The following is a 24,484-nucleotide window of genomic DNA, read 5'->3' as shown; positions in this document are numbered from 1 at the left end:
AAGGAAGTAGAGCACGTAGAATTGGACAACAAGCTACTTGGTTACACACTTTCACACCCTTACAAACACCAGATTTATTGGGTTGGTTACTATCAAGAATAAGTACATGAGCTAGATCACTACTGCAAGGGATAGTCCTGATAGTATTAAACATAATAAAATTTATCCTCTATTGTCTTATACACTTAAAAGACAAAAGAAAAGCCTCGGGCTAAAATGTTGATGTACATTGAGTTTGCAATTGATGAGAACTTTGCTCCTACTTAAGATCATGGTGAAGAATCAGATGTATCCAGTGGAAAGCCAGCACTGTGAGTTTAAAGAGCCTGCAATGGCCGCCATCTAGGACCTCAGCTAAGTCCAGGTATTGATCATCGATGTGTTCCCTGTCCTTGAGCATAGAGAATGTGACCCAGCTGGAGCTGGGCTCAAGAGCTCACAAGGACTCACAAAGACGCATCAACTGAGTCCTGAGATATAGAGAATAGACGAGACAACCTTGAAAATTATCTTTTAGGGAAATTTTATATAAAGCCAATCAAACGTAACACAAAAGACCTTCCACTCTTTTTCTCTATAGCATTTAGTAAATAGAAAATTTGTTGGACCAATGAAGACCCCCAAAATCCTGACAAACTGCCAGCTGATAACGCAGTCCCTGGAATTGATCCAGAGTGGGACTACTATTCAAAGGAGGGCATGAGTAGGCTGAGGCATTATAGAAAGTGCTTATTATAGAAAGTGCTTATTAGAAGGCCTTAAAACTGGGGCACAAAAACAGAAAAACCTCTCAAATATTTATGAAGTAATTCAGGGACCTAAAGAAACTCTCTGAGTTTCTTGAAAGAATTTTTCTTCTGGAGACATACTGACATAGATCCTGAAGCTACTGAAAATCAACCAATGGTTAATATATTCATAGGACAAAGCTCTATAAACATTCACAAAAAAAACTCCATAAATGGGATGGAGGACCATACTGCAGTTGGTGAGATAGTCACACACCTCCAGTCACGGGGATGGGCAGTGAAGGAGGAAAAATACAGGGGTCTGGCTTGTCGGTCAAGTACTTGAGTGTTATCTGGTCAGGTAAGATGTGAGTGATGCCTGAAGTGGTGATAAGGTCCAAGCCTACCCCCACCCAGAAACTGTGATGCAACCACAGGCATTTGTCAGGCTCCTAGGATATTGGCGCCCCTTTATACCCCATGTAGCCCACGCCCTACAGCCCCATATGGGTTAGTGATGAAAAAGTGAGACTAAAGGAAAGAGAAACAAAAAGGTTGGGTGAAAAAGTGATATAGGAGGATAGAGGAGAAGAAAGTAAGTGAGAGAGATAGACAAAAAGAGACAAAGATTGGAGAGAGAGAGAGAGAGAAGGTGAGACTGGGGAGAGTTCTAGAAAGCGAGGGTGTGAGAAGAAGACAGAGCCCGTAAGAAAAGAGAGACAGAGACACAGAGAATGTAAAGAAAAGAACAGTGTGAGATTGAGAAGCAAAAGAGGGGGAGGCCAAGATATTTGGTGGACAATGGGGGAGGCACTCCCCTCTATTGCTTGGTTTCTACCCTTTTTTGGGCCCCTAGTTGCTATAATTCTACTTCTTATTTTTGGGCCTTGTCTCCTCAAGCTTCTGATAAAGTTTGTGTCCTCTAGGGTACAACAATTCCAAGATGATGCAGGGTTTCCAGCCCATTACTGAAAGTGAGACCTCCAGTCCTTACAAAGCTTTAGACCAGATAGGGAGAGATTTCTACTCTGCTAGGCAGGCCAACAACCCAGTGTCAGCTTGAAGAAGTTACAGAAGAGACCTCTGCCCCTGAACCTTCATAAAGAATCATGAATATGAAATCTCTCAGGGGGGATTGAGACAGATAGGGTTAACTGTGCTGGCAGAACAAAAGAGCTGTTAAAAGATTACCATCTAGAAGTTGGGTAAACACGAACCACACCCTGTCAACATAAGATAAGGTTGAAACAACCCCTGAATTACTATCTCCTTCTTAGTGTTTTTCTAGTCTCTTCCCTCTTTACAGGCTCCCCCATGCACAGAAGAACAAAGTGTGACTGCTGTTTAACCTTCCTTAGCCCTCCAAAGGTGGCGATGTAGTGCCAAAAATCAGTGCACTTGTGTTATATCCCATAATAAGTGATGCCAAGGGCTGCCAAGAGGACTCCATCTTGAATATCAACAGGTTCCATCTTGGATTCCAGATACGCACACAACTTAATTAACATGCACTGCCATTCTGGAAAGTACTCACCCCTTAAAAGAAGCCCACTAAATATTCATTACTCTATTGTTTCCACCAAACCCATATAAGCCCTAGCCTTCCTTCCCTTTTCAAGTCAGCCTTTTGGAGAGGCTTAGTCCCCCGTTGACTCCTTTTGCTTGACTCAGACAAAAGCTTGCTGAAGATAAAGTTTGTCTTTCGCATGTATTCATACTTGGGAAAGGACAAGGACCCTTTGTGTCAGATTGGTGATTGGTAACAGAACTGACCTGTAGGGTCTCCAAGGAGCAGCTGGTGGATTCGAACTGCCAACCTTTTGGTTAGCTATCAAAATGCTTAACCACTGAGCCACCACAGCCCCTCCTTCTGCAGAAACCCATTGCCATAGAGTCAACTCCGACTCATAGTGACCCTATAGGACAGAGGAGAACTGCCCCATAGGGTTTCCAAGGAGCACCTGGTGGATTCAAACTGCTGACCTTTTGGTTAGCAGCTGTAGCTCTTTACCACTACACCACCAGGGTTTCCTCCTTCTGCCTAGAGGTCTATTATTCCAGGAGTCCTCAAGGTTCTATCTTTTATCTTCTTTTAATCTGCTCAAACTTCACCTTCTTGATGAGATCTTCCTAGAAAGCCTTATTTAAAATTGCCCTATCTCTACATTCCCAATCCTTTTTACTCTGCTCAGTATCTTTTCTCTGTAGCCACTTATCCTCTTCTAATAAAAAGAAAACTAGACAATCTGTTTTTTATTTGTATTACTTATTATCTGTCTCCCTACACTAGACTTTATCAAGTAAAAGGCTTTCTACTGTTTTGTTCACTGAAATGTTGCATGTTTCTAGAACAGTGCCTCATCCATAGAAGACTTTTAATAAATATTTTTTGAAGAAAGGAATGAATAATTGTATAAATAGGGAATCACTGGATGATTTTGAGCAGAGTAGTGTCATCACCTGATTTTTATTTTCAAAATTATTCTGAACACTGTGTTGATCATGGCCTGTAGTGGGACAAGTGTAGAAGCAAGGAGACCAGTTAGTAGGGCACTTCAATAATCTGGACAAGAGATGGTAGCAGTGAAAGTAATGAGAAGACATTGGTTGGAGCAGATGTTGTGGAGGAAATATCAAAAGTTGAGTTTTAGCCATGTTAATTTTGAGATACCTAAATTTTTTTTTTTTTTTATTTGATCTAGAAGGTCCTTGGGTAGCACAATTTTGCACTTGACTGCTAACATAAAACAGCTGCTAACCAAAAGGTCAGCAGTTCAAATCCACCAGCTGCTCCTTGGAAACCCTATGAGGCAGTTCTACTCTGTCATAAAGGCCTGCTATGAGTCGGAATTGATTCTAGGGCAATGGGTTTTGTACTAACCTAAAAAGGTTGGAGGTTCAAGCCCTCCCAGTGGCACCCTAGAAGAAAGGCCTATCAGTCTGCTTCCATAAAGGTTACAGCCAAGAAAACTCTATGGAGCAGATTCTACTCTATAAGGCGTGAGATTGACATGAGTCATAATTGACTCTACAGTAAAGGATTTTTTTGTTTATTCTGTTTTTTCACCTAGAGTTCAGGAGACAAGTCTGGGATAGAGATATACATTCGGAAGTCATGGGTGTTTAAATGGTATTTAAAATGAATCATCAAGAGAATTGGTAAAGACAGAGAAGAAGACCAAGGAAAAGGACTGGAGCCCTGGAGCATTCCAACCTCAAGAAATCAAGTAGAAGAGGAGGAACCAGCAAAGGTGACTGATAAGGACCAATTAGTAAATCTAGGAAGAAAACTAAATTTGTTGTCCTGGAAATGAAGTAAAGATAGGGTCCCTGTAAGTCAGAATTGACTCAATGGTAATGGGTTTATCAAGGGAGAACCATAAGCTGTGTCAGATGCTACTGGTAAATCCAGAAATATGAGGATTGAGAATTAACTATTGCGCTTAGCAACTCTGTAGTCACGGGTGACCTTGACAACTGCAGATTTCAGTGAAATGTTGTTGTTTATAAGGTGCCCTTGAGACAATTTGGCCTCATAGTGACCCCATGCAACAGAATAGAATGGTCCTAAAGGGTAATCTTTACAGAAGCAGATCTCCAGCTCTTTCTCCCACAGAGCTGCTGGGTGGGTTCAAACCGCCAACCTTTCGGTTAGCAACCAAGTGCTTAACCATTGCACCACCAAGGCTCCTTTTTGGTGAAATAGTGAGGGTCAAAGCCTAACTAGAATGGGTTTAAGAAAAAACGTGGCACTTCCATTTCCTGACATAATGGACTAAACAGTACTGGACTGGTCCTGCAAACACAAACAACTATAAAACTGGCCAAATATAAGAGGCAAATGTTATCAGGCATTGGGCATCATGTAGTGCAAGCCTATGATCCCTAAAAGAAGAGAAACTCATGAGTGGCCCCACGATTGCCTAGCCTTCTGCCTCAGGACCATTTCTCAACCCAGTCAGAGATCTGGATTCTGAGAGAGCATAGTTGTGGCATAAGCTGAGGAGACAGAGATCAGAGTTTAGCAAACCTTAAGAGGCATTGGAGTGGAGGAAGCTGTGGGGGGGAGGTGAGGTGAGAGGGAGAAGTTTGTGTGGGTGTCCCTCATGAGTCCATGGCTGAGGGCTGGGCTGCACATGTGCATGGTGACACCACTGTAGGCTTACCAGAGAGTGGCTGGAGGAAGCTCAGTGTAGGCAGTATTGGGGTTCTAGCCCTGCTAGAGTGGAGAAACTTCATTAGGATCTCATTAATACTCTGGACATCCAACTCAGAGAGCAGAAAAGAATAAGGACTAGACCCTAGAGCAGGGGTCAGCAAGCTTTTTCCTAAATGACCAGATATTAAGCATTTTAGGCTTTGTGGGCTATATGATCTCTGCTACAGCTACTCAACTCTGCTCCTGTAGTGTGAAAGCAGCCACAGACACACATAAGTGAGTGGGTATGGCTGTGTTCCAATAAAACTTTATTTACACAAACAAGTGATAGGTGGATTTGGCTAAGAGGCTGTAGTTTGACAACCCTGCACTAAAGTGGTATGTATTCTAGGCCCATTCTAACAACATCTAAAGCCAAACCACAGCAAGATCTGCAGCAGAGACAAAGTTTGAAGGTTGAGTCCTGCCAAGTTAGGCTTGAGAAACACCTTGGGTGTCTACAGATCCACATTAACAAGTGTAAAAGCAAGCCCATAGAAGTTCAAGGTGAACAGCCAGTAATTGAACTGCCTTCTAGAATAAGAATCAATAATCTTCAGAGGAATATAACATAACCCATTGTCTCTACAATGTGTGATCCAAAATATCTAGTATTGAATTCAAATCACTAGAGATATTAAGAAACAGAACAAATATGATCCAAAACCAAGAAAAATGCAATCACTGGAAATTAAGCAAAGGTAGCCCAGATGTTGTACTTACAGGCAAATATTTTAAAGCAGCTATTTAAAAAAATTAAAAATAAAATATATGTATATATATATATTTAAAAGCAAATATGGTTTTAGAAAGTGAACAGATAGGGACTTTCAGCAGAGAAATTGAAACTATAAAAGAAAGCTAAATGGAAATTCTACAACTGAAAAATACAATAACTGAAATGAAAAATTCACTGGTGGCCTTAACAGTAGTTTGGGGATGACAGAAGAGCCAGTAAACTTGAAGACTGATCAACAGAAATTATTCAGGCTGAAGAACAGAGAGAAAAAGACTGAAGATGAACAAAGCTTCTGGGACAATATCAAACAATTGGTTATTCATATGATTGAAGGCCCAGAAAGAAAAGAGAGTGATATTGAGGCAAAAAAAAAAAAAAAAAAAAGTCTAAAAACTTTCCAGATTTATGAAAAACACCAACTTACAGGGATAATTTTACATTAATTCCAAACAGGGGTCAAAGAACTGAGAACCTTTTAAGATCTATCTATATGTGATCAAATTTACAACAGCAACTTGAAAGACTAGATAGGAACTCTAGGTGACAATTAGTTTATGTTAATGGGGGAGGAACAACTCAGAAAAGGAGGGTGAGAATGGTTGCACCACTCAAAGAATGTAATCAATGTCACTGAATGGTACATGTAGAAACTGTTGAATTGGTGTATGTTCCGCTGTGTGTGTTTTTAACAACAACAAAAAGAAAATATTAAAAAGAGAAAAGAATGGAGAACCACAGCTAGGATATATTAGTCATACTGTCAGACCAAAGATAAAGAAAAAATCTTGAAAGCATCAAGGGAACAAAGACACATTACATGTGGGGAGCAGCCTGCTGAATGACTGCTGGCTTATTAGGAATAATAGAGGTCAGAAAACAACACAAAGACATTTTTAAAGTGCTGAAAGACAACAACGAAAACTCTGTCAACCCCAACTTTTATGTCCATAAAGATATTCGTCAAAAACTAGGGTGAAATAGACATTGCCAGAAGGAATTTGTTGCCAGTAGAACTGCATTGCACTGAGAAGCCCTGGTAGCACAATGATTAAACACTCAGCTGCTAACTAAAAGGTCGGCAGTTACAACGCACCCAGTGGGTCCACAAGAGGAAGACCTGCTGATCTTCTTCCATAAAGATTACAGCCAAGAAAGCCCTATGGGGCAGGTCTACTCTGCCACATGCAGTCAGTATGAGTTGAAATCAGCTCAATGGCACCTAACAACAACAAAACTGCACTGTAAGAAATGCTAAAGGATTTCCTTCAGGCTGAAGTAAAATAATACTCGACGGAAAATCGTATCTATGGGAAAGAAATGAAGAGCACCAAAAATGGTAAACAAGAGAGTATAAAAGACCTTGTTTTATTTTTTACTTAAAAACAACTTTTTTGACTATTTAAAGCAATAGTAACATTTTTAGGTGAAGTTCATTGATGCAGTTGAAGTAAAAGATACGACAAGAGTTATACGCGAAGGGGATGGGTATATGGAATTTTTTATAAAAGAAAATTGGAGGAAAGAAATGGGAGACTACGTGTACATATAATTCTTAAAAGGAGTTTAGCAGCAAAGTGGAGCTGAGAAATGGCGAGGGAAGCGAGAGCAAAAGAAGGGTTATCTCTTTGTTCTTTTTTTAAGATGGGAGAAATGAGAGCATATTTCTATCTGAAGAGACTGATCCAGCCCATTGATGATGCAGATCAGAGTTTACCTTCTCTCTTTGTCTACTAGAATATAAGCTCTGTGAGGGCAGAGACTTATGTGTTTTGTTCACTGTTGTATCTCCAGCACCTAATACACACAGTAGGTGCTCAATATAGCAGATGCTCAACAAATATTTTGCAATGAATAAATGAATAAACCAACAAAAAGCATCATTCTTACTAAAGTCAGAAACGAGACAGAGATGCATATTGTGTTCAACATCATTTGGGAGATTCTAGCCAGCAGGGTACAACAAGACAAAGAAATAAAAATTATAAGTATTAGATAGAAGAAATAAAATTTCATTTCTGTTCCTTTCCTTTGTTTAACATACAATCTAATGCTCTACATAGAAAACTCCAGTTTCTACAGAAAAAAGTATTAGAATGATTAGAACTAATAAAAGAGTTTTAGTAAATTTGTTGCATCAGACAAAGATGTGTAGGATTTTATGGGGAAAAAAAAATCTAAGTCTTTATTGAAAAACAGAAGGAAAATTAAATAAATGGCCGTATCATGTTTATGGATAGAAAAACTCAGTATTTAAAAATTTTTTATTATAGAAAACTTCAAAATACACAAAAGTGCCAAAATCACATAATGAGCCATCATGTGACCATTACTTGGCTTCAATAATTATCAACTCCTAGCCCATCTTGTTTCATCTGCTATCTCACCTGCTTCCCCTCCTCCCATATTATTTTGAAGCAAATCAAGACATCATATTATCTTATACATAAACACTTCAGCCTCTGCCTCTAAAAGGCAAGGACTACCTAAAAATATATAACTACATATTATTTTCACATCTAGAAAAATTAACAGCAATTCCCTAGCATTATTCCACACATCACTGTTCAATTACCAGTTGCCTCATTATTTTACCTTAATTTATTTGAATCAGGATTCATACAAAGTTCACAATGAAATTGCTTCTTATCTTTCTTAAGTCTCTTAACATATAGGTTCTCTTTGCATTTGTTTTATGCTTTTTTTCTTTAAAATTATTGATAAGGGAAACCAGGTCATTTGTTCTTCAGGTTTTACATAGTCTCGATTTTGTTGATTACATCCCATAGCATTAGATAACATGTTCTTCTGCTCTCTGTCTTTTCTGTTAATTTGTAGGAAGGCTCACTACTGTCAAAATGGAAATCCCCTCAAATTAACCTTCAAATTCAATGCAATTCCAATAAAAACTCCAATTTCTTTCTTTCTTTTTTTTTTAAAGAACCTTGACAAACTGATCCTAAAATCCATATGGAAAAATAAAGGGCCAAGGACAGTCAAAACAATTTTGAAAATGAAGAGAGTTGGGGGAATTCTCCTTACCAGATTTCAGGGATTACTCTAAAGTAATCATTTGAAACATTGTAATATTGGTGCAGGGGAATACAAATAGACCAATTGAACAGGCTAAAGAGCTTGGTATAAGACAAGAGTTGGTGTAATAAATCAAAGAGAAGAAGGTAGAACATTCAGGAAGTGATACTGCCATCTATAAGGGAAAAAATATAAGCAGATCCTTACTTCAAATCCCACTCACATTCCCAGATGGATAAAAGTCCTAAAATGAAATGCAAAACTGTAAAACATTTAGATGGAAACATAGGAGACTCTTATGACATCAGGTAGGGAAGGATTTCTTAACCCACAAATACACATGTGATAAATTTGAAGAGATTAAAATTTAAAACATCTGTATAACAAAAGACACTAAAAGTGAAAAAAATAAGCCACAGACAGAAGACGTGTATAACTTTCTTTATTTATGAAGGATTACCATCCAGAATTTACTAATTAATGAGAGCAAGATGAACAACCCAATAGATAAATGGGTACTGGATCTACATAAGCAATTTACAACATAAAAACATGTTGCCATCGAGTTGATTCCAACTCATAGTGACCCTATAGGACAGAGTAGACCTGGCCAATAGGGTTTCCAAGGAGGACCTGGTGGATTTGAACTGTTGACTTTTTGGTTAGCAGCGGTAGCTCTTAGCCACTATGCCACCAGGGTTTCCTAAAGCCAATAAGTATACAAAAATGATCAACCTCATTAGTAATTAGGGAACTGCATATTAAAATTACAAGACACCATTTCATACTGGAAGAAATTATTAAATCTGGTGTATTAGTTTACTAGGGCTGCCGTAACAAATCATCACAAACTGTGTGGTTTATGGAAACAGAATTGTATTGTCTCACAGTTCTGGAGGCTAGAAGTCCGAATTCAGGGTGTCAGCAGAGCTGTGTTCTCTCGGAAGGCCCTAGGGGAGGATCCTTTCCTGCTTCTCTCAGCTTCTGGTAGTCCCAGGCATTCCTTGGCATGTAGATGTATCTTCGTGTGGGCGTCCTTCCTCTGTCTCTTTCTTTGTAAGGAGTCTCTCACATTGGATTAGGACCCTGTATGGCCTCATATGAACTGATAACATCTTCAAAGGCGCTATTCCAAACAAAGTCATGTTCACAGGTACCATGGGTTAGAGCTTTTTAGGGGTGGGGGAAATTCAACTCATAACATCTGGTAATTAACAGCAAAGATGTGGTTTTGTGGATCTATATACACTCCTGGTGGGAATATAAATAGATAAAATCATTTGGAAAGCCATTTGGAAATTCCTACTAAAGTTGAGGATAGGTATACGCTACGTGACAGACATCTTCACCCTTCACCTTGACCTGTGCCTCCAGGTGCTGGTATTTTAAAACAGGCCATGGGTTTACCCATGGGCAGCCTAGCAGGAGTTGACTCAATGGCAACAGGTTATAAAAACCAAAATTTATTGTCTGGCACTTTTGGAAGCTAGGAGTTTGAAATCAGGGTTGATTCCTTCTGAGAGCTCTGAGGGACAATCTGTTTCAAGCCTTTTTCTTAGCTTCTGGTGACAGCCGCAATCATTGGTGTTCCTTGGCTTTTAGGTGCATCCCTCCAATCTCTGCTTCAGTCTTCTCATGGGCAGTCTTCTCTCTGTGTCTCTTCTCCTCTTTTATAAAGACACCACTCATATAGGATTAGGACCCACCCTACTCCAGTATGACCTCATGTTAACTGATTAACATCTTCAAATACCTTAGTTCCAAACAAAGAAGCTCCAGTGGCGAAGCTCTTGGGTGCTAACCTAAAGGCTGGCCATTTGAACCCACCCAGCAGCTTCCTAGGAGAAGAGACCTGGCGATCTCCTTCCGAAAAGATTACAGCCAAAAAAACCTTATGGGGCAGTTCTACTCTGTCACCTGGGGTCACTATAAATCAAAATCGACTCAATGACACCCAACGACAACAGTTCCAAACAAGATCATGTTCACAGCTACAAGGGTTAGGGCTTCAGCATATCTTTTGGGGGCACAATTCAAACCACAACAGCTGGATGTGCAGCTGGAGCTTGGGAGAAACGTCTCTCCTTTCCTCTCCTTCCAGTTTACCCCGTGTCATTTTCTCTCCATTTTCTTCCTGCCATTTGTCCCCCAGCCAAGTTCAGAAAGTCCAATGACATCAAATCTAACTCTGGACCTTCTGAGTAGGCCGTTTTCCTCTTGGCTGCGCCACACAGATCCACTTGCCACTCTTCCAATGGAACCCATAACTTCTTTCCATTTCATTTTGGTTTACTCCTGCTGAGAGCACCTACCTCTCTTTTTTCCATTCCTTGTCTCTCTACCTTCTTTCCAAATTGACTTCTTTAAAAGCATCTTTATTGAGATATAATTCACATACCATAAGATGCACCGTGTAGGTATACACCTCAAGGCGCTTTGGTGGATTTGTTGAGTTGCGCACCATCACCACAGTCTCAGTTTTAGAGCATTTTTATCGCCACTAAAAGAAACCCCATTACCCTTTAGCTATCACTTTCTTTCTCCCCAAACTCTCAGCCCTGTCATTGTTGTTCTTAGTTGCCATCGAGTTGATTCTGACTCATGGTGATCCCATGTGACAGAGAACTGCCTCATAGGGTCTTCTTAACTGTAATCTTTATGGGAGCAGATCACCAGGTCTTTCTCCTGCGGAGATGCTGGGTGGGTTGGAACCACCACCCTTTCTGATAGCGGAGTGCTTAACTGTTGCACCACCTGGGCTCTTTCCTCAGTCCTAGGCAACCACTAATTTATTTTTTTTAATAGATTTGCCTAATCTGGACATTTCATATCAGTGAAATCATAAAATGTGTGGCCTTTTGTGACTGCTTTTTTTCACTTAGCATAATGAGCCACACTGTCTTCCTTACTGTCCCCCATGAATGCCCGAGCACAGCGTACTTTGGAGAGACATAGGACGAAGGAAAAAGAAGTAGAAAGGAGAGAAAGCACAGACCTCAGGACACACCAGAGGAACTCATCAAAACAGCACAGATGAGAAGACACAAGAAGGAAAACAGGCCTGCAGAGCGGGTGTGTTTTGGGGTTGAGCACAGAGAGGCAGGAAGGGCAAGGGGTTGGTGTCCAAAGCCCTATGTCCCAGGCCCAGCCCTGACCTGTCCAGCTCACTTTCCTCTGGAAGTCACTGGGACTGGGTTCCTTCCATTTCCTCCCCTGTAAAATGGGGTATGAATCCGCACCACAGCTGCCCACGAGGCAGGGGGATGACATGCGCTCATATGCACACCACTGTATCAGCCATACACCCCAAGGGCTCTCAGGGCTGACTGTGGCCTCCACTGCCCCAAAGGAGGCATTAATGAAGACCTTTAGTGGCCTGACATGTTGTCCACTCTTGGAGGGGTGGCCTGGAGCCACCTCTGGCTGGAGGCCAACCTCTCAGCCTTCCTGGAGGACGTAGGGCTTAGGGTAACCTGACACTGTTCACTCATTCATTCACTCACTCACTCACTCATTCATAGAATTTACAAACCTGCACCTCACAGTTCGCTGTACTGTGCATAAGACACAGCTCCTCCCCTCAAAAAGCTCACAGTCTAGGGGTGAGATGGACACACGGACGGTGAGTTCAGATGCAGTGTCCTGTCCAGCTCCACACTATTCTACAACTCAAGACACTTCCTGCCTTCCCCTGTGCACACTGTTTTTTATTTGTTTTATTGTGCTTTAAGTGAAAGTTTACAAATCAAGTCAGACTCTCATACAAAAATTTATAGACACCTTGCATAAAAATTAAAAAAAAAAAAGACAATGGAAAACAAAAATAAATACATAGGATGGAAATGGACCACATCTACCATTGCCTCCACCAGACTGAGTCCAGTACAACGAGATGGTGCCCGGCTACCACCACTGACTGCTCTGACAGGAATCACAATGCAGGGTCCCAGACAGAGCTAGAGAGAAATGTAGAACAAAACTCTAACTCAGAAAGAAAGACCAGACTTGCTGGCCTGACAGAGACTGGAGAAGCCCTGAGAGTGTGGCCCCCGTACACACTTTCAGCTCAGTAATGAGGTCACTCCTGAGGTTCACGCTTCAGCCGAGGACTGAACAGGCCCATGGAATAAAACAAGCCTAAAGGAGCACACCAGCCCTGGGGCAAGGACTAGAAGGCAGCAGGGCACAGGAAAGCTGGTAACAGGGAACCCAGGGTTGAGAAGGGAGAGTGTTGACCTCTCGTGGGATTGCTAACCAATGTCAGGGAACAATGTGTGTACTAACTGTTTAATAAGAAACTAGTTTGTTCTGTAAACTTTCATCTAAAGTACTGTAAAAAAAAAACTTAATAAAAAAATTTTATATACACATTGCTATATACTCCTAGTTGCTCTCCCCCTAATGAGACAGCACATTCCTTCCCTCCACCCTGTATCCCCATGTCCATTCAGCCAGCTTCTGTCCCCCTCCACCTTCTCATCTCCCCTCCAGACAGAAGCTGCCCACATAGTCTCATGTCTACTTGAGCCAAGAAGCTCACTCCTCACCAGTATCATTTTCTATCTTATGCTCTAGTCCAATCCCTGTCTGAAGAGTTGGCTTTGGGTCTGGGGACCATGACCTCTGGGGTCCGCCTAGTCTCAGTCAGACCATTAAGTCTGGTCTTTTTACGAGAATTTGAGGCCTGCATCTCACTGCTCTCCTGCTCCATTATGGATTCTCTCTTGAGCTCCCTGTCAGGGCAGTTATTGGTTATAGCCAGGCACTGCCTAGTTCTTCCAGTCTCAGGCTGATGCAGTCTCTGATTTATGTGGCCCTTTCTGTCTCTTGGGCTCATAATTACCATGTGTCTTTGATGTTCTTCATTCTCCTTTGCTCCAGGTGGGTTGAGACCAACTGATGCATCTTAGATGGCCGCTTGCTGGCATTTAAGACTCCAGACGCCACTCAAGTGGGATGTAGAATGTTTTCTTGATTTTATTATGTCAGTTGACTACACGTCCACTGAAACCATGGTTCCCAAACCCCCGCACCTGCTACTCTGGCTTTGATTTAGTCCAGTTGTGCTGACCTCTCCTGTATTGTGTGTTGTCTTTCCCTTCACCTAAAATAGTTCTGTCAACAATCTAATTAGTGAATCCCCTCTCTCTCCCACCATTCCCAATCTCGTAACCATCAAAGAATATTTTCTTCTGTTTAAACTATTTCTTGAGTTCTTATAATAGTGGTCTCATACAATATTCGTCCTTTTTCAACTAATTTCACTCAGCATAATGCCTTCCAGATTCCTCTATGTTATAAAATGTTTCACAGATTCATCACTGTTCTTTATCAATGCGTAGTATTCCATCATGTGAATATACCATAATTTATTTATCCATTCATCCGTTGATGGGCACCTTGGTTGCTTCCATGTTTTTGCTATTGTAAACAGTGCTGCAGTCAACATGGGTGTGCATATATCTGTTCGTGTAAAGGCTCTTATTTCTCTAGGATATATTCCAAGGAGTGGGCTTGCTGGATCGTATGGTAGTTCTATTTCTAGCTTTTTAAGGAAGTGCCAAATCAATTTCCAAAGTAGTTGTAACATTTTACATTCTCACAAGCAGTGTATAAGTGTTCCAATCTCTTCACAGCCTCTCCAACATTTATTATTCTGTGTTTTTTGGATTAATGCCAGCCTTGCTGGAGTGAGATGGAATCTCACTGTAGTTTTGATCTGCATTTCTCTAATGGCTAATGATCATGAACATTTCCTCATGTATCTGTTAGCTACCTGAATGGCTTCTTTAGTGAAGTGCCTGTTCATATCCTTCGCCCATTTTTAAATTGGGTTATTTTTCTTTTTGTTGTTCAGTTTTTGCACTATCATGTAGATTTTAGAGATCAGATGCTGATTAGCTAAAAACTTTTCCCAGTCTGTAGGTAATGTTTTTACTCTTTTGTTGAAGTCTTTGGATGAGCATAGGTGTTTGATTTTTAGAAGCTCCCAGTTACCTAGCTTCTCTTCTGGTGTTTGTGCGTTATTAGTAATGTTTCGTATACTGTTTACGCCACGAATTAGGGATCCTAGAGTTGTCCCTATTTTTTCTTCCATGATCTTTATCGTTTTAGATTTTATATTTAGGTCTTCGATCTCTTTTGAGTTAGTTTTTGTGCATGGTGTGAGGTACAGATCTTGTTTCATTTTTTTGCAGGTGGCTATCCAGTTATGCCAGCACCATTTGTTAAAGAGGCTGTGTTTTCTCCATTTAACTGACTTTGGGCCTTTGTCAAACATCAGCCGCTCATATGTGGATGGATTTATGTCTGGATTCTCAATTCTGTTCCATTGCACTGTGTATCTGTTGTTGTACCAGTACCAGGCTGTTTTGACTACTGTGGCGGTATAATAGGTTCTAAAATCAGGTAGTGTGAGGCCTCCAACTTTGTTCTTTTTTGTCTTCAGTAATGCTTTACTTATCCAGAGCCTCTTTAGCCTTCCATATGAAGGTGGTGATTTGTTTCTCCAACTCATTAAACATGTCGTTGGAATTTGGATAGGAATTGCGTTGTAAATATAGATCGTTTTTGGTAGAATAGGCATTTTTACAATGTTCAGTCTTCCTATCCGTGAGCAAGGTATGTTTTTCCACTTATGTAGGTCTCTTTTGATTTCCTAGAATAGTGCCTTGTAGTTTTCTTTGTATAAGTCTTTTATGTCTCTGGTTAGATTTATTCCTAAGTATTTTATCTTCTTAGGGGCTAGTATAACGGTATCGATTTGGTGATTTCCTCTTCAGTGTTCTCTTTGTTGGTGTAGAGGAATCCAACTGATTTTTGTATGCTTGTCTTGTATCCTGATGCTCTGCTGAACTCTTCTAGTAGATTCAGCAGTTTTCTTGAGGATTCTTTGGGGTTTTCTGTGTATAAGATCATGTCATCTGTAAAAAGAGATACTTTAACTTCTTGCTTACCAATCTGGATGCCCTTTATTTCTTTGCCTAGACTAATTGCTCTGGCTAGTACCTCCAGCACAATGTTGAGTAAGAGTGGTAATAAAGGGCATCCTTGTCTGGTTCCCGATCTCAAGGGGAATGCTTTTAAACTCTCTCCATTTAGGATGATGTTGGCTGTTGGCTTTGTAGAAATGCCCTTTGTTATGTTGAGGAATTTTTCTTCTATTCCTATTTTGCTGAGAGTTTTTAATCATGAGTGGGTGTTGGACTTTGTCAAATGCCTTTTCTACGTCAATTGATAAGATTATGTGGTTCTTGTCTTTTGTTTTATTTATGATGAATTACATTGATTGTTTTTCTAATGTTGAAGCATCCGTGCATACCTGGTATGAATCCCACTTGATCATGGTGAATTATTTTTTTGATATGTTGCTGAATTCTATTGGCCAGAATTTTGTTGAGAATTTTTGCATCTAAGTTCACGAGGGATATAGTTCTGTAATTTTCTTTTTTTGTGGTGTTTACCTGGTTTTGGTATCAGGGATATGCTGGCTACATAGAATGAGTTTGGGAGTATTCCTTCCTTTCCTATGCTCTGAAATACCGTTAGTAGTAGTGGTGTTAACTCTTCTCTGAAAGTTTGGTAGAACAGTGAAGCTGTCCAGGCCATGGCTGTTTTTTTGTTGTTCAGAGTTTTTTAATTACCTTTTCAATCTCTTTTGTTATGGGTTTCCTTAGTTGTTCTACCTCTGTTTGTGTTAGTTTAGGTAGGTAGTGTGTTTCTAGTAATGCATCCATTTCTTCTAGGTTTTCAAATTGGCTAGAGTACAATTTTTCCTAGTAAGCTGATATGATTCTTTCAATTTCATTTGCGCCTATTGTAATATCGCCAATCTCTTTTATTTGCTTCCTCTCCTGTTTTTCTTTTGTCAGTTTGGCCAATGGTTTATCAATTTTGTTAATTTTTTCAAAGAATCAGCTTTGGTCTTATTAACTCTTTCAATTGTTTTTCTGTTTTCTATTTCATTTAATTCTGCTCTAATTTTTATTATTTGCTTTCTTCTCGTGCCTGAGGGTTTCTTTTGTTGCTCTCTTTCTATTTGTTCAAGTTGTAGGGATAATTCTTTGATTTTGGCCCTTTCTTCTTTTGTATGTGTGCATTTATTGATATAAATTGACCTCTGAGCACTGCTTTAGTTGTGTCCCAAAAGTTATGATAGGAAGTGTTTTCATTCTCATCGGATTCTCTGAATTTCTTTACTCCATCCTTAATGTCTTCTATAACCCAGTCATTTTTGAGCAGGGTATTGTTCAATTTCTGAGTGTTTGATTTTCCCTGCTTTTTCTGTTATCGATTTCTACTTTTTTGGCCTTATGGTCAGAGAATATGCTTTGAAATATTTCGATGTTTTGGATTCTGTTAAGGCTTGCTTTATTACCTGATACATGCTCTATTCTAGAGAATGTTCCTGGTGCGCTGGAAAAGAAAGTATATTCAGCTGCTGTTGGGTGGAGTGTTCTGTATATGTCTGTGAAGTCAAGTTGGTTGATTGTGGCATTTAGATCTTCCGTGTCTTTATTGAGCTTCTTTCTGGATCTTCTGTCCTTCACTGAAAGTGGTGTGTTAATGTCTCCTACTATAATTGTGGAGCTGTCTATCTCACTTTTCAATGCAGTTACAGTTTGTTTTGTGTGTCTTGAAGCCCTGTCATTGGGTGCGTAAATATTTAATACAGTTAGATCCTTCTGATATACTGTCACTTTAATCATTATATAGTGTCCTTCCTTATCCTTTCGATGGATTTAACTTTAAAGTCTATTTTGTCAAGAATTAATAACACCACTCCTACTCTTGATTGTTGTTTGCTTGATATATTTTTTTCCATCCTTTGAGTTTTAGTGTGTTTCTGTCTCTTAAGTCTAAGGTGTGTCTGCTGTAGGCAACATATAGAGGGATCATGTTTTTTAATCCATCCTGCCACTCTCTTGTCTCTTTATTGCTGCATTTAGTCCATTTACATTCAGCGTAATTATAGACAGGTATTTTTTTTTTTTTATGAGTTTAGTGCTGTCATTTTGATGTCTTTTTTTGTGTGTTGTTGACAGTTTCTTTTTCCCACTTAAGTTTTTCTGCTGAGTAGTTTCTATATTGTCTTTTCCTCTTTTTTGTTGTTGTTGATTTTGTTTTTACTGAGTCTTTATTTTTTCCTGTATTTTATTTTGATGAGTAGGATTGTTAGTCTCCTTTGTGGTTACCTTAATATTTACCCCTTTTTTTCTAAGTTTAAAGCTAACTTTTATTACTTTATATCACCTTGACTTCCTCTCCATCTGAAAGATCTATGACTACATTTCTTAGTCCCTCTTTATTGTTTTAATGTTGTTATCTTTTATGTAATGACATCACTGTTTCCCTGTTTTGAGCTTTTTTTATCTTGATTTATTTTTGTGATTTCCCTATCTGGGTTGACATCTGGTTGCTCAGTCCTGTGTTCTAGTTTTGGGTTGATATTTGAGATTATTGATTTTCTAACCAGAGAACTCCCTTCAGTATTTCTTGTAGTTTTGGTTTTGTTTTTACAAATTCCTTTAATTTTTGTTTATCTAGAAATGTCCTAATTTCACCTTCATATTTGAGAGACCGTTTTGCCGGATATACGATTCTTGGCTGGCAATTCTTTTTCCTTCAATGCTTTATATAAGTTCTCCCATTGCCTTCTTTCCTGCCTGGTTTCTGCTGAGTAATTCAAGCTTATTCTTATTGACTCTCCTTCGTAGGTGACTTTTTGTTTATCCCTAGCTGCTCTTAAAATTCTCTTTATCTTTGGTTTTGGTGAGTTGATTATAACTTGTCTTGGTGACATTCTTTTGCCATCTACCTTTTGTGGAGTTTGATGAGAATCTTGGATAGATATCTTCTCATCTTTCTCAATATCAGGGTAGTTTTCTGCCAACAAATCTTTAACAATTCTCTCTGTATTTTCTGTTTTCCCTCCCTGTTGTTACTCCAATCACTCATAGGTTATTTCTCTTGATAGAGTCCCACATGATTCTCAGGGTTTCTTCTTTTTTTAAAATTCTTTTGTCTGATTTTTCTTCAAATATATTGGTCCAAGTGTTTTATCTTCAATCTCACTAATTCTGCTTTCCATTTTCTCAATTCTGCTCCTCTGACTATTGAGTTGTCTAATTCTGTAATTTTATTGTTAATCTTCTGAATTTCTGATTACTGCAGCCTATTAAATTTTCCATTATGTTCTTAAATAACCTTTTTAATTCTTCAACTGCTTTATCTGTGTGTTCCTTGGCTTGTTCTGTGTTTTGCCTGATCTCCTTCCTGATGTCTTGAACAGTTCTGTATATTAATCTTTCATGTTTTGCATCTGGTAATTCCAGGGAGGCACCTTCATCCAGTAGATCCGTGATTCTTTGTTTTGAGAGCTTGTTGAAGCAATCATGGTCTGCTTATTTATGTGATTTGATATTGACTGTTGTCTCTGAGCCATCTATAAGTTACTGTATTAATTAATTTTGTTTGCTTAGTGTATCCTAGCTTCTTGCTTTGTTTTGTTTTGATATGCCCAAATAGGAGGCTTGAGTGAGCTAGCTTGATTATTTTCGCCTTCAAAGCTCTAACATCCTGTCACCAGATGCCTAGGGCTGTTACCAGGTATATGAGCCTAGGAGTCAATTCACTTTTCTGGTATGGGTTCAGCTCAGGTGTCCAGATAGTTGATCATCAAGCATGTGGTACAGACTCTGTCCCACAGTCTTAGAGGGGCAAGAGTGATAGATGTAGGCACAGGTATCTGGTTGCAGGTGGGGGTCACACTCTGAACAAGGCAGGGGCCTGACAACCGTTCCCTGAGTGTTTGTGAGGAAAGCAGTTGACTGTTCCCTACAGCGCACAGGTGGGTGGGTTCTGCAGTTGGACCATGGGCATCCAATGCTTTTGGTTGTAAGGACTGGGGGGTATCACTTATCCTTGGACCCCTGTCACGGGTGGCTAGGTGATATGAGTGGAGCCACCAGTCATTAGGCCCCTGATGTGGGTAGGTGAGGACTGTGTTTAATTGGCAAAATGGTGTCAAATGTCAAAAACCCACCTTTGTACCACACAGCTGAAACAGTTGCCTATTCTCCTGAAATGGGTCCACAAAGGTCCATGCAGGGGTGAAAGGTATTCAATGCCCGTGGGCGATTTGTGCCTGCAGAGCAGCCACTTCTGTCCTGAGCTCCCCAGCTTAGTGGAGCTGGCAGATTATCTTTTCCCCCAATTGTGAATTTATTCCTTCTCCAAGGCTAGGAGAATGGCTCAGAGTGTGCAGCAGGACCTATCTCAGGCCCAGGGAAATCAACAGTCAGTGAAGCCATCTTGGGGGCTCGGGGGAGGGGGTGATAAAATAAAAGCAAGTACTTAGCTTTTGCTAAGAGTGGCGTTCTTCTCTGGTTCTGGAGGTGTGAGTAAACTGTGTGGCTCACTGTCTCTCCCGGAGGAAACCGGGTCCGGAATGCTACTGCAAGACCCGCCGTGGTCACTTCAGGGGATCGTGCCTGAGGGCTCCTGATGAGTCAGGTCCGGCAACTCCTCACTGCTTCTGAACCGTCTCTCCTTCCCCCTGATATTCAGTCCGTTTTCTAACTTTGCCTTTGATGTTCGGAGCTCCTAGCTTGTCATATTATATAATCGTTTCACTTGTTTTTTCGGGTCTTCGTTCTAAGAGGGATCATCGGAAGCATCTGACTACTCTGCCATCTTGGCCCCGCCTCCTACAGTGACTTCTTGAGTACTTCTGTTTATGATTTCTAAAATAACCAAGTACCATGGAATCAATTCTGACTCACGATGATCCCACACGTGTTAGAGTACAGCTGTGCCCCATAGGTTCAATGGCTGATTTTTCAGAAATAGATCACCAGACTTTTCTTCCAAGGAGTCCTTGGGTAGACTAGAGCTACCTTTTGATTAGCAGCTGAATGCATTAACTCTTTGCACCACTCAGGGACTTCTTATGATGTTTAGGGAATATACAGGGATTTCTTCATTTTTTGCCACAGGAGATTAATGCAGTGGAAATGCCCTCAGTAGATTCTCAAGAGATACTTGATGAATAAATAAAAACTTGAATGAATGGGAGGAAAAAAGACACAATGTGGTTATATGCCCTGAGAGAGACAGTGCTGTGAGAGACCCTACCATGGTCTAGGAGGGTGTATTAGTCTCCCGTGGCTGGTCTAACCACATGCCACAACCTTGCTTAAAACAGCAGAAATCATTCTCTCACGTATCGGGAAGCTGAAAGTCAAGATGTCGGCACAGCTGCACTCCCTCCAAAGGCTCTGGGGGAGAATCCTTTCTTGTCTCTTCCAGTTTCTTGTCTCCTCCAGCTTCTGGTGTCTCCACACGTTCCTTGGCTTGTGGTAGCATCGCTGTAATCTCTGCCTCCATCTTCACATGGCTTCTCTGTGTGTCTGTGCCTCTTATTTTCTATAAGGACACCAGTCACTGGGGTTAGGGCCCCATCCTAGTCCCAGGATGGTTCCATCTGGAGATCTTTAACTAGTCACATCTGCGAAGACCTATTTTAAATAAGATCACATTCTGAGGTTCTGGGTAGACATGAACTCTCTATAAAGGACTTCCTGGACTAGGTGACACTTGAACTGGGTCTTGGAGGATGAGTTTGTGTTGCCAGGTATATATGTTCTCAGCATAGGGAGCAGCATTTGCAGAAGTATATAGAAAGGTCCTGATGAGACCTTCCTAGTGACTAGAGTGGGGTGTGGGGCGGTGATGGTGAAGTGAGGGATGGAAAATGAGGGTGAGAGGTGCAGCACAAGATTTTGAACAATAAAGATAAATAGGAAAAAAAAAAAAACAGATCAGTCTCAACACTCAAAGACATTCACTCTTTTGGTATATCTGTGGAGCCCCTGGGTGGTACGAATGCTTAAGCATTGGACTGCTAACCACAAAGACTGGCAGTTCAAACTCATCCGGAGGCACTTCAGAAGTATGGCCTGGCCATTGGCTTCCAATAGGCCACAGACTTGGAAACTCTAAGACCAGTTCTACTCTGCACACATGGGGTCACAAGCGGTCAGAATCAACTTGAACTTCACCAACTAACAACAACATATATCTATATCACCATGAGTCACTCTACTGGGACTGGGATAGCCAAATGCATTTCTAATCTTTTTTTTTCTATGTATAGGAGCTATTTTTTTTAAAGATTTCTTTCTTATTTTCAGAAAGCTAACTCTGCTGCTCCGTGAGGAAAGGCGTAGAGCAGAGGGAATACTAAATGGGAAGCTGCCCGGTAGCGTACCTGCCCGAGCCATGCTGGACGACAGTGGGGCAGTGGAAAACGAAGCGGGACCATTTTCCCCAGGTAAAGGACATGGGGAGGCTGGCTGCGTGGTGTGTAGAGAAAGAGGGAGGAGTCGGCACTGATTCACAGGTTTCTGGCTTAGGAAACAGAGTAGCTGGTGATGTCTTTAAGATAAGCAAGTTTTGAGGAGCAGATAACGAAGTGAGATGTGAACACCTCAGGTTTTGGTGACTGTCCCTCAGGGGATGGCGACGCAAGCCGGTCTCCCCGAGGCCCCACACCTGCCTGGAGCACCTGCAGGGTGCCAGGTGGTGGCGGTGTCCTAGAGTGCCTCCTGAGGCCCTGAGCCCAGAGGGAATGGGAACTTTTCCGCTAGAGGAGCGGGCAGAGCGCGCTTGGCTCGGGGTGGAGGTGGCGCCCACCACCCTTCTCCGGCAGGTAAGGGTGTCGCACCTGGAAGCCCCGCCATGGCATCGGGCTCGGGACTCCGGAGTCTTACGTGCCCCCACCTTACCTGGAGGGTTTCGAATCCAGGCCTTGCCACTGTCTGCCTCGCCGACCTTGAATGAATTACTTTGCCCTCCCTGCCTGTTTCCCATCTGCACACGCTTGGTGGCGGACCCTGCACACTCGACGTCACAGGCACCCGGAGAGGGGCAGTGGCCCGGCCTCGGGTCCAGGTCGCCCCGGCCCTCCCCTCCGGACGTCGTCGGGGAGGGTGGCGGGCAGGGGCCCAGTGGCACCGCGGGGCCCGGGGGCGGCCCGCCCAGACGAGGCCCCGACGCCCGGGCCTCCGCCCCCGAGTCGCCGCCAAAAGCCAGGTGCCAAGTGGCCCGCAGGCCCGGCCCTGGCCCCACGGCCGGGCTAGGCATTCACAAGCTCCTCTGCCGCGCATTCGGCCCTTTCCGCCTGGGGCACTCGGCTCTTTCCGCCGTGGCGGGCGCAGGTGGAGGGGGCGGGGCGGGGCCGTGCGTGCTGACGCTTGGGAGTGACGCAAGGCGTGCCCCGCCCCCTCCCCCTCCCTGTTCTGGCTCTGGAAAGAGAAGAAAAAAAACTTTCTTTTTTTTTTAATTGAGGAATCAACAGCCGCCATCTTGTCGCGGACCCGATCGGGGCTTCGAGCGCGATCTACTCGGCCCCGCCGGTCCCGGGCCCCACAACCGCCCGCGCACCCCGCTCCGCCGGCCGGTCCGCTCCGTCCGGCCCTCGGCGCCCGCTCCGGCGGCCCCACTCGCCCCTCGGCCCGGCCTCCCGGAGCCCGGCGGCGGCGGCGGCGGCGGCGGCGGCGGCGGTGGCGGCGGCGGCGGCGGCGGCGGCGGCGGCGGCGGCGGCACGGGGGTGGGGGGGCCGCGGCGGCGGCGGCGCGGCTCCGCTCGGCGCATTGTTTTGCCTCCCGGCGGCGGCGGGCCGGGGCGGGCGCGGACCCCCGGCCCCCTCCTCGCCGTCCGCGAGTGAATCCATTAAGTGGGGCGCGGAGGGGGGGGGAGCGCGGCCGAGGAGGCGGCGGCACCATGTTCCCGGGGACCGTCTGAGCCGCCGGGCCGGCGCCGTCGCTGCCAGCCGGGCACGGGGGGCGGCCGGGCCGCCGGAGCACCCCCGCCGCGGCGTGTCGCGCTCAGGAGGCGGGCAGGGGATGAGGGGGCCGCGGGCGGCGGCGGCGGCGGCCGCGGCCGGGGGCGCTCGGTGAGCGCTGCGGGGCGCTGTTGCTGAGGCTGAGATTTGCCGCCGCCTCCCCCACCGGCCTGCGCGCCTCCTCTGGCCTCCTCGCCCGCTCCCGCCCCGCTCCCTCGGCCGCCGGCCGGCGCCCACCGACCCGCGCCCGAGCCCGTGCTGGGGCGCTCCTCGGGAGCAGGTGAAAATGGCCGAGAACTTGCTGGACGGACCGCCCAATCCGAAACGAGCCAAACTCAGCTCGCCTGGATTTTCTGCTAATGACAGCACAGGTGAGGAGGGGGCCGGGCGGACCCAGGGCGGCGGGAGCCTGACGGGGGCTGTCATCCCCACCCAAGGCGAGGGCTTCCGCGACTGAGGATCGCCCCGCGAGCGCCTGTCGGGCAGGGGTCGCCGAGACCCGACTGTGGATCGCGGCCCGAAGTGGGGCCCACGCAGCCCCCGGCCCGTGCCCCCGCCAGGGAGAGTGGAAGTTTGTGGGGGAAGACTGTCACTCGGCCCGAGTCCTGCATGCGCTGGGCTTCCTGGAGTTGGCTAGCCCCCGTCGCGTGGCAGAGGAATGAGACTTCCCGGGAGAAAAAGTAAAGTGGAGTGTGTTCATTCTGTTTGGTCACATCACACGCCTCCGACTGCGGCCATGTGTCCACACACGCGTGGCTGTCTAGAGGAATGACAGGGGAGGGAAGGTACGATTTCTGGCTACGGAAAGAAATCTCGGAGCCAGAGGGTGACTTGGTGTGTTTTCTGAATTGGTAATGTATTCACAACCCTGCAACCCCAACACGCACGCAGCCACCAGCTTGTGAGTTGCAACTTAGAAGTTTCTTGGATTATGTTTCCTGGGG

The 24,484-nt window shown here is 43.4% G+C and overlaps 2 protein-coding genes across 4 annotated transcripts in view; one reads left to right on the top strand and one right to left on the bottom strand.

The window, feature by feature from the left end:
- Window positions 1–23,223, bottom strand: part of LOC126087487 (uncharacterized) — a 35,332-nt gene extending 12,109 nt beyond the window's left edge. Inside the window, exon 1 of the mRNA XM_049905020.1 lies at window positions 22,483–23,223. Coding sequence (XP_049760977.1) covers window positions 22,483–23,061 — 579 coding nt within the window. The 5' untranslated portion in view covers window positions 23,062–23,223. The remainder of the gene's footprint in view (window positions 1–22,482) is intronic.
- Window positions 23,224–23,640: 417 nt separating this feature from the next.
- The window catches only part of CREBBP (CREB binding protein), a 154,087-nt gene continuing 153,243 nt past the window's right edge, over window positions 23,641–24,484 (top strand). The window contains exon 1 of one of the 3 annotated variants that reach the window (XM_049903809.1): window positions 23,641–23,911. In XM_049903809.1, coding sequence (XP_049759766.1) covers window positions 23,827–23,911 — 85 coding nt within the window. In that variant the 5' untranslated portion in view covers window positions 23,641–23,826. The remainder of the gene's footprint in view (window positions 23,912–24,484) is intronic. The other 2 variants (XM_049903808.1, XM_049903810.1) reach the window with 2 other exon arrangements.

The sequence above is a fragment of the Elephas maximus genome, chromosome 12 (genome assembly GCF_024166365.1).
Source record: "Elephas maximus indicus isolate mEleMax1 chromosome 12, mEleMax1 primary haplotype, whole genome shotgun sequence".
Lineage (NCBI taxonomy): Eukaryota > Metazoa > Chordata > Mammalia > Proboscidea > Elephantidae > Elephas > Elephas maximus.
The sequence above is the reverse complement of the archived record's forward strand: the minus strand, read 5'-3'. Positions and strand labels throughout refer to the sequence as shown.